This window comes from Trichomycterus rosablanca, chromosome 3 (genome assembly GCF_030014385.1).
Source record: "Trichomycterus rosablanca isolate fTriRos1 chromosome 3, fTriRos1.hap1, whole genome shotgun sequence".
Lineage (NCBI taxonomy): Eukaryota > Metazoa > Chordata > Actinopteri > Siluriformes > Trichomycteridae > Trichomycterus > Trichomycterus rosablanca.
Genome location: NC_085990.1, coordinates 9790587 through 9801157, shown reverse-complemented (window position 1 = coordinate 9801157; position 10571 = coordinate 9790587). Strand labels below are relative to the sequence as shown.

The window sequence follows — 10571 nt, the reverse complement described above, 5'->3', positions numbered from 1 at the left end:
CCATGTCCTAAGGACCCATGCTGTTGTGTGCACCTACACTACTAGAGACAGTTCCAGTCATGTCTGCTGTATATTTATTACTAAATAAGATATATACATTAACACGTGTCTCTTGGTTCTACTGCGCCTGTCATTAACAGTCACGTGGCCAGAAGCGTCTGGGACGCCCTTAAGGAACGCTACATGTGCTACTACTGACCAATCAGAAACTGGCACCTACAAAGCGCGAGCGATGTATGGGCGTGGCTATGTGTGGAGGCGACCAATCAAATGCGATATGCAAATCGTGTTTGAAGCGTAAAGCGGGAAATCTGAGTTTCGCGCTTCGAGCTTCTCCCCCTCATTCATTGTCCGCTTCCTGGAGCCATTTTTATTCCTCCAGCGAGCGGCGGCGCAGCTCTCGCGTCAACTTTGTGAATCCGAGCCATCCGAGCGTTTGCGATGCTAATATAAGCCCGAACGTGTCGGTATCGACAGCTTAGAGTCTGATCTATCATGCCAGACCGATATTGATGACACAAACGCGGAGATTAGGGGTGAAAAACGGGGTTTTAAGTAAGCTCGGACAAAAGAGAGGAGCACAGACGAGTCGCGACGATGAGAAGAGCGATCTCATCGGCCCCGGACCGTGTGCTCATCACCGGGGAAAACGCGGTCCTGGCCGCCCTGTCCGACCACCTGAACTCCAACGCACAAACACACACAACCACCCTGATCCAGATCATCACCCCGCCGCCGTGCCTCACTCCCTACAGCGAGCCTCCGAGCGCCAGTGTGTACACAACTCCGAGCTGCACCGGACCCCGAGCTGCACTGGGACACCCACCGGTAACACACCCGCAGAACTACACCCGACTGACCAGCACCACATTCACCACAGCACTGCTCTGTGTCTGCCATGTAATGCTAAAGCTAGCCGTTAGCTCCGTCAGATGTTTCGTGTTTGTTTGAAGTGAAGTTCGGGCATGCACCAGGGGTCCAAACTAGTGCTCTCTGTACCTATTATATACTGCTTTCTGCACGGGCACAGGCGTGGGCACAGGCATGGGCATTTCCACCACGCATGTGCCAGTTACTCTTGTGTACCTGTACCAGCCTGACATTAGGTTAGGGGAAAAGTGTCCATAACTGATCATGTGACCTTTCAGGAAGAGTCGCACATCCAAAACATTTAGCATTGACAGGCAGGTAACAGACAGCCTAAAGAATGTGCACCCCTGTGCAAAAGTTTGTACACCCCCGGTATAAATACCACGTGGGATAGAACTATTGCACAGTTACTTGTTTACAATCAAACAATTCATAAATAAAAGAACTTTTTTTTGCGTTTAAAGGCGTGTGTGAAAGTTTGTGCACCCCTGGTCAGATTCTGTGTTTGGGTTTCTGCACGTTTTACTGCACAGTTGCTGTTTCCATGTACAATAGTAACTTATTATTTTACTTACTGCATTATGAATTCTGCAATTCAGTAGAATTGGTGCATCAAATGCAAGCACAAGCTGTGAATTTGACAAGTGTGGTGACTTGGAGATATAAAATTGACCTGTGGAACTTGTGAACTGTAGTATCACTTTGTAGTTCTACAATTACTGACTGGAGTCCATCTGTTTCTCTGCATGCTTTGTTGGCCCACTTTCATGCTGTTCTTCAATGGACAGGACCACCACAGAGCAGGTATTATTTGGGTGGTGGATCATTCTCAGCACTGCAGTGACACTGACACGGTGGTGGTGTGTTAGTGTGTGTTGTGCTGGTATAAGTGGATCAGACACAGCAGCGCTGCTGGAGTTTTTTTAAACACCTCACTGTCACTGCTGGACTGAGAATAGTCCACCAACCAAAAATACCCAGCCAACAGCGCCCGTGGGCAGCGTCCTATGACCACTGATGAAGGTCTAGAAGATGACCAACTCAAACAGCAGCAATAAATGAACGATCGTCTCTGACTTTACATCTACAAGGTGGACCAACTAGGTAGGTGCGTCTAATAGAGTGGACAGTGAGTGGACACGTTGTTTAAAAACTCCAGCAGTGCTGCTGTGTCTGATCCACTCATACCAGCACAACACACACTAACACACCACCACCGTGTCAGTGTCACTGCAGTGCTGAGAATGATTCGCCACCTAAATAATACCTGCTCTGTAGTGGTGCTGTGGGGATCCTGACCATTGAAGAACAGCATGAAAGGGGGCTAATAAAGCATGCAGAGAAATAAATGGACTACAGTCAGTAATTGTAGAACTACAAAGTGCTTCTATATGGTAAGTGGAGCTGATAAAATGGTCAATGTGTGTAGAAACAAGGAGGTGGTTTTAATGTTATGGCTGATCTGTCTATATATAATATTATAAAATAATTTATTTAGGGCAGTGGAAGGTTTCTGGCCCAAACCCCTCTTGCCACTACTGGGCCCCTACACATGGCCCTTAAGCTTAGAATTGTGAGTGAATACAATTCAAACAATTTAAGTCACTCTGACTTTCTGCTAAATGTAAATTTATTATGTTTTACAGTGGCTCCTTTACATCACCTTCATTTTATTAAATACAATTAAAAATTCATTAAATTTTATCCCAAACTGAAATCTTTTTCCATTTGGGCTCATTTACTTAAACCTGCAAACAGTTCTGCATTAAAATCATAAACAAGTCATCCAGTAATTACGTGGGTCATTTAAATCATACAGGCTTTTGTGTGACGCAGTGTTAAATTACGCTAACCCACTGTCGCTGGGGTCCACAGCTGTGCTACTGGCTGGGCTGGTCTGGTGTCTACATGCAGACATAATTGGCTGTGTCTTGGGGAGGGGGGGTATGGATGGTCGAGCTTCTAGTGATTGATTGGTGTCTTGCCCAGGGTGTGTTGTTGCATTACACTCAGTGAATCTGAAGGAACTGGATCAACTGCAACCATCACAAGGATAAAGCAGTAGTGAAACATGAAAATTACATGTACATTAATGTAAATATTGGAGAATTTTGATTAATGTTGGGAAAAAGCTTAATTAGCCTTTTTATGTCGTCCCATGATCTGCTAGCTACCGAGTTTCTGTTGGTGAGTCGCAGGAAACCCGTGATTGTGGGCATTTGCTTGAGCAGACTAGAATTATTTGCTTCCCATTTGAATGGAATCCTGTAGAAGAAAAAGGGAGGACATATGAAACTGGATCAGTGGTGCAGGAGCACTCAGTGCTTTTTAGCAGAACCCACCGGACTACATCTGATTTGGTTTCACTTCCAATACTGTGTACCGGATCGGGTAGTTGATCATTTTAAGGTGCATCTGAGTAGCAGAGGTGTGTGTGTGGAGGAACCTTTAAAATGGGTTTGCAAACTAAAATATGGCATACCAAATGGCCAGACACTTGGATTGTGTGTATATTTTTATTTATAAAACGGATAGTTCCGGTCCTAAAATCTGATTGGCTGAGCCGCGTTCGAAGCCGTTGTAAAATCCCCGATAAACGCACACCTATGACCACCTCACATCATTCCATATTAATACGCCACTGAATAGAAAAAGTTAATGTTATTTTCGCCCTCATGTTGCCTAGCAACACTATTAATCGGATTACCTTGCGTCGCGAAAGAACGCTTTATTGTAAGTTTATACACAATAAATACATTTATGATTAAAAATTGTTGTATTTATTGTATTTTATGTTGACCGCCGTTTTATAAAAGCAATAAGCCACTCGAGACCGTGCATTACTGTTATGATTTTAGCACGTTTTAAAACGTCATCCCCGTGCTAAAATCACAGTAATGCACGGTCTCTCGTGGCTTATTGCTTTATTTTACATATGTGTTTAAATATTAAATTGGCCCATAATTGTAATTTGGTGCAGGCTGAACGTAAACATGATGAAAAGTGCTGGAGACAAATTCAGCAGGAGATAAAATCAGTTTATCATGAATGTTAATCCCTTTTCGTGATTTGCTGGTATAAGCACAATGATTAGCATGACTGGATGATTCTCTAAAAACCATATCGGGTAAATACCCTACTGTCATTCCCACCACCTTAAATTTGAATTTGTGAATTATGCTACAGGTGGGTATAAGGTTCTGGATGGATCTAAAGGTTGTTTGCTATTCGAATAGAACCCATACCATCCTATATTATTAACATGGATTGGTATTGGAAGTAAGATGAATGTCAACTTGACTCTGGTCTGTTTTTGCTGAGGGCCTGATTACCTTCTGTCCACAGGCAAAGAGGCGCTTGGCTCTGGATGATGTGGACCACTTGTACACAGCAGAAGTACCCAAAACTCCAAGGACCCAAAATGGAGCCCCATTAGCTGTGCTAAAAGGCAACAAAAGTAAGAATGATGAGACATTTCGATTGGGTTGGAATATGATGTGGGTTTCTGTGTTTGCACTTTTTTAGAACATAGAACAGCAGCTTTTAATTAAATTATTTGTTAACGTTTAGCAGACTTACGAATGCTTATTTGCTGTAGTACAATTGGACACCAGTCTGAGAGCACAAATTTGCTGCAAGCCCGTTATAATACAATATAGCTAGAAGAACAGAAGCATCAAGGCCTTTCTCTGTTCTAGAACTTGTCGTTTTAAAGTTCTGATGGCCTGACTTGTGGCTTAAATCTTAATGATTCGAAATGCTTGAATGCCTATAATCAGAGCTTCTAATGGCTGGTATTGAAAATGGTTGTCAGATCAGTGGTAACAAACCTGTTCTACCTTTATTCTATTAGATGTGTTCTGCAGCAGGTGTATTGGTATGGGGACTTTTATTCTAATAGATTTTCAGGAACAGAGATGTTCTGTCATCTTGTCATTGTTAATATTTATGTTTATATACTTTTGTCTTCACGTAGCTCCAAAGTCTCCAGCCGAGAAGACGCGCTATGACACGTCCCTTGGCCTCCTGACCAAGAAGTTTGTGCAGTTGTTGGGTCAGTCCTCGGACGGCGTGGTGGACCTGAACCAGGCAGCTGAGGCGCTTAAAGTTCAGAAAAGGCGCCTCTATGACATCACCAACGTGCTGGAGGGGGTGCATCTCATCAAGAAGAAATCCAAAAACAACATACAGTGGATGTAAGTTACGTTTTAGGGCTGCAACTATCGATTATTTTTGTAATCGAGTATTCTATCGATTATTTCAGCGAGTAATCGAGTAATCGGATAAGAAATACCTTTGCTTTAAAAAAGAGCAAAGATAAATACATATAAGATTAAATACGACATGTCTCTTAAAACAAACTGTATATTTTTATTACTTGTATACAGGACAGTTTAAAGAGAAACGGATTATAATATATATAAATAAACAATAATACATAAACATCGCCTCTAAATTGTGCAACTTTTCAGAACTAAATGTTTCAGCTACAGCTCACGCAGAACATAAAGCTTTAATATGCTGACGTGTGCGTGCGTGCGTTCAGCCCTACTTGGTATAAATGAGATGTGAGAATGTCACCTTACCACATCGTTCACTTAGCTTACAAGAGTCTATGGCTGTGTCCCAATAAACAGCACATTTGTATGAAATAGATGACAGATTAGTACACAACCTCATCTCTGAAAGCATTATAGGTCCGGAGAACCTTGTACCAGTTTTGGTAAGGTGGGTTGAAACATAGTCTTGCAAGAGCAGGAAAATAAGACAGGTAGTCAAACGGGCTGTGTTCCAAACCACACCTTTTATACTAAATACTGTGGGTAGGTAGTTTGCATTATAGCTACACCTCATGTAGCACATAGTTTGCAGTGTAAGACCCAGCCAGGAAATCACTTGTATGTGCTGTGTAAACCATGTTTATCTAGGTTAGGGTCACATCCGTTTTTCACATCTTGCGCTTCCAGTCTCCTGAGCAGGTTTTACATTTTCTCCAATAGCTAATCATGTCAGCTCACTCGTAATGACTAAGCAGAAGTGCCTGCCCATCATAGACCCTGCTCTGCACCCACCACAGGAAGGGGATGTGTGCGCATTACTTTCCTGTTTGTATGCAAATGGCAAATTATTACCCAAGTAACTCTGCACCCTAATGCATGGTGGTTAACCTGATCTGCAAGTGAGCCCCCGATACACTGTTTAAACATTTCCAGTTCTCTGTTTCAATTCTTCTGCCACTTGTACTCCAGACACAACGTTGGTCGAGGCATGCTTCAGAATAACACCCACCTGTTGTACAGATTGTATGACTGGAGCATCCATCGCTGGCTGGTGTAAGAGTCCACTATTTGTGCTGATGCCTCAGCCAGCCAGCAGGACTGGTCCTCCATCAGACTGGTAGCATTGCTAAGATTCAAACTCATAAGTTGATGGACTGACATGAGAATGAACTACATTTCCTGCTGTGAATATAATCATGGTGTAAACATGACGTTAAACAGATATATAATAAATAAATAAATAAATAAATGAACCAAACTCCTAAGCTTAAGGGTGGCACTGCCGCCTCACAGCAAGAAGGTCCTGGGTTCGATCCCCAGGTGGGGCAGTCTGGGTCCTTTCTGTGTGGAGTTTGCATGTTTCCTCCCACAGTCCAAAGCCATGCAAGTGAGGTGAATTGGAGATACTAAGTTGTCCATGAGTGTGTTCGATATTAAACTTGTGAACTGATGAATCTTGTGTAATGAGTAACTACCGTTTGTCATGAATGTAACCAAAGTTAAAACATGATGTTAAAATCCTAACAAACAAACATAAGCTTACACTGTCCATGGTGATGAACAAGCATATCAGCATGCTGAGCCACCCAAGTGTACAATATTTTTTGTTAATTATATGGACCTGGTGGCGAGGTGGGTAGCACAGCAAGAAGGTCCTGGGTTTGAGCCCTAGGTGCGGTGGTCCGGGTCCTTTCTGTGTGGAGTTTGTATGTTCTCCACGTGTCCGCGTGGGTTTACTCCGGGTGCTCCGGTTTCTTCCCACAGTTCAAAGACATGCAAGTGAGGTGAATTGTCCATGACTGTTGGATATAACCTTGTGAACTGACGAACCTTGTGTAACGAGTGACTACCGTTTCTGTCATAACCAAAAGTGTAAAACATGACGTTAAAATCCAAATAAAATGAATAGATAAATTTTATAGATTAACTAGAACAAGCAGCTTTTGCCGGTTTTGAATGTCGACAAAATGCTGCTGTTAATCGGGGACCTAGACTGCACTATGTGAATGCCATTGCATGGCTGTTGTATTCTGCTGTGACCTTACTATGTGCTCATACCTCAGCAGCCCAATGTTTGATGTTTTTTTGTGTAGCACTGTTGTGAGGAGTGATTAGGTTACTCTAGTCTGTTTAAATATATAGAACTGCTGCTCACTGGATGATCTTTTTGTTACACAATGTGTTCAGTCACTCATCATTTGTTGAATGTTGAAGTTCTTGAGCTTTGCCTTTATGCTTTGTGCTGCTGCCACATGACTGGCTGACTGAATGCATTAACGTCTAGATGTTCCTAATAGTGGCCAACAGGTGTACAAAATTTATTAGCTACCTAATGTTCTTGAGAGACATGGTGCCAACATACTAACCAAACCTCTGTTCTTACTCCTTTATTAGGGGCTGTAACCTGTCGGAGGTGGGAGGAGTTTTAACCCATAAACAGTCTCTGAGCAGCGAGGTGGCCCAACTGGTGCAGGAAGAGCGCAGACTGGACGAGTTGATCCAAAGATGCACGCAGGAGGTCAAGCAGATGGCCGAGTCATCGCAGAGTCAGAAATATCCTTTCTTGTAGCAGCTTTGAAGGTGGAGGTGGTGGATCGATTTAGGAATAATTTATGTGGAATGTGCTGCTGATGGGAAGTACACTGGCCCTCCTGTCCTAAAGGTTTAAAAATCTAAAGGCCATGTGACTTTTCCCCAGGACATCCTTCTACAGTCTGAGAACCACTGTTCTAATGTGTTTCAAAATCTCACTGTGATTCCTTGACCTTATTCACATTTGCATATGTGACTTATCAAGACCTTCGCAAAGACCGCAGCCTGAAGGACCAGACGGTCATTGTGGTCCGAGCACCTTCAGAGACCAAGTTGGAGGTGCCTGATCCACAAGAGGTCAGTCATTATGGATTCAACTTTTCTCGTCACTCAAGCTGTTTGGTTTTAATCACTGTGTGTGGTGTCATGGTAGTCCTGCACCCAACAGTGCAGACTGGACTGATAATGGTATTTCACTAACTTAACACACTTGCAGGTTGATGGTGTTAAACTCCTTATTTGCTCCTTCAACAAGCACTAGATGACTTTTATTTGTTCTTCTACAGGGCTTACAGGTGCACCTGACCAGTACGAAGGGCCCTATAGAAGTGTTACTGTGTCCTGATGAGAATACGCCCGACACTCCGGTGAAAAATGGAAACCCCTCACCTTTCATGCAGGTGTTAGAAGGTGGGTTTACTGAATATCTAGCTTCCTTTTTTTGTTTTGTCTTTGCCCATATAAAAATGTGTAGCTCCATTATCCATCACACACCATCATTAATAGAGGAAGAAAAGAATGTCTTTTTTTATACATAGCAACCCACAATATATGGACGAGATACAATAAGCAGACAAACATAATACTGATTATGCCATAAAATGACATTTAAAAGAATTCAAATTTAAAAGAATCAAAAACAAAATCTTGCACAGCAGGCAGGGGCGGGTTGCTCTTCTATGTAAATGCTTTAAGACCTAATGGATACACTTTTTTGGAACACCCACCCCTCTATATTTAGACATTTGTTCTTAAGGTTTTCATAAACACAATCTCTGCATGCCAAAAAATGAATAAATTGCCACTGTGTATGAAGGGTGCTATACAAATAAACTTGCCTTGCCTTGGTGCTAGTGCTTTACATAAGGAAAAATTAAAAGCATTAAAACTTTCCTGAGATCTAGAACCTCAGAAAGGCTTTTTTGCAAATATAATTACAGTTAAAAGAACATGAAATTAAAACCAGAGAGATAAAGTGCTTTATATAAAGAGTAAACAATTAAAAACATTTAAAACTAAAAGAAAATATGAAGTAAATCACAGTGGTACCTTAACTTGACATTAATTGGTTCTGGGACTGGCGTTGGGTTTAAGTTGAGTTTGACTTTTTTTTTTCTTCTTTTTTTTCTTCTTTCCCCAATAAGGATGTTTGGCAAACCTGTTGTGTTCCATGGTCATGTGGAACTGCATATATTTTAGGCTGATGTAAAATGATTGGGTTGTTTTTGACACTTTTACACTGAAAATAACACGCATATATAATAAACACTAAAATACGATTGAAAAACAGTTAAAATTGATATTCTCACAATTTCTCAGAAACTCCCCCAATAACACAAGTTTAAAAGATAGCTTGGAAAGTACCGCTAAACACAGTGTGGATTTGATGTTATTCGTCTCATATTTGCACTTCGATGACGTTTTACCACACCGGTCAAGCAGAGCGCTGAACAAAGCGACTTTTCATTGTTGATTTGAAATGAAATAAATACATTTTTGCATGGCTGAACACGTCGAGTTTAAGGGTACAAATTTCTCCCTGAAGTGCGTCGAGTTTCAAATATTTCGAGTTTAGGGGGGCGTCGAGTTTCAAGGTACCACCGTAGTTTATAAAAAGTATGTTCAATAAGATTTGGTGAAACAGAAAAAAAATACAGATTTTAAAATAAAGATAAAATAGCTTATCAAGGCTAAAGAGCAGTACTAATAGAGTGCAAAATTTAGAGCTCAATCATACGCACAAGAAAAGAGAAGTTATTACCTGGATGTCCAACCAGAACAAAACTCTTCCTCAGTCCCCCTCCCTAAAATAACCTGCTAAAATTTGTATAAGCAATAGGACTTTAAAAAATCAATTAAACTCCACACATTCACAGTTACTTAAACAACCTAATCCATATAAAGTCCTTTCCTGAATTCATATGAAGAAACATATCGACCCCCACTTCAACTTTTTAAAGATGGAACCTTTTATTCAGCCTCATTTGATTCTTTACAAGTTCATTGTGTCCTTTATTTGACTTATCTTTCTTTTTTTTTCTTTTTCAGCAGATGGCAACTCCAGTCGTTCAAGCCCAGCAGTGACTGTCACCAACCTCTCACCCATTACGTCCACATTTACCAGCCTGCTGCAACAAACCGAGGACCAGGACCCTTATGCAGAAGGGCCCTTCATCAGCCTAGGCTCACCACCTCTTTGTGATGACTACCTCAACAGTTTAGGAGAAGGAGAGGGCATTTCTGACCTCTTTAATGACCTCGATCGCCTCCCTAGTCTGGATGATCTACTATGCAACTGAGGGCATGTGAGACAACGTTGGAGATCTTTATTGGAATGGAATTTGGCAAGGTCATTAGTTCTGGTGACCTTCTCAAACTTGTCTGCTTGGATTCAAAATTGTGGTTCAGAGGGTTTGTCATGTCTGGTGAAATAAGGGATTGGAACCCAAGCTGTAATACAGCAATCAGTGCCCAGCGTAATGCTGCATTTGCTTTTGTATAAAGATGTTCTGCAATGGCATGTGCAAGTGACGTTACACCAGAGATCAAAAGCTCTACATGGTGGTAGAGGGTTCATCTTCTGCTTTCTTTCATCGAAATTAATGTTAC

General features: G+C 41.7%; 1 protein-coding gene across 1 annotated transcript; it reads left to right on the top strand.

Moving 5' to 3' along the window:
* Positions 1-542: 542 nt before the first annotated feature.
* On the top strand, positions 543-10366 carry LOC134310261 (transcription factor E2F3-like). Its single transcript, XM_062991811.1, has 7 exons — positions 543-828; positions 4216-4327; positions 4847-5066; positions 7545-7703; positions 7925-8039; positions 8249-8372; positions 10014-10366. Exons 1-7 carry the CDS (start codon positions 598-600, stop codon positions 10259-10261), a joined length of 1209 nt encoding a protein of 402 aa, XP_062847881.1. The 5' UTR covers positions 543-597; the 3' UTR covers positions 10262-10366.
* Positions 10367-10571: the final 205 nt, after the last annotated feature.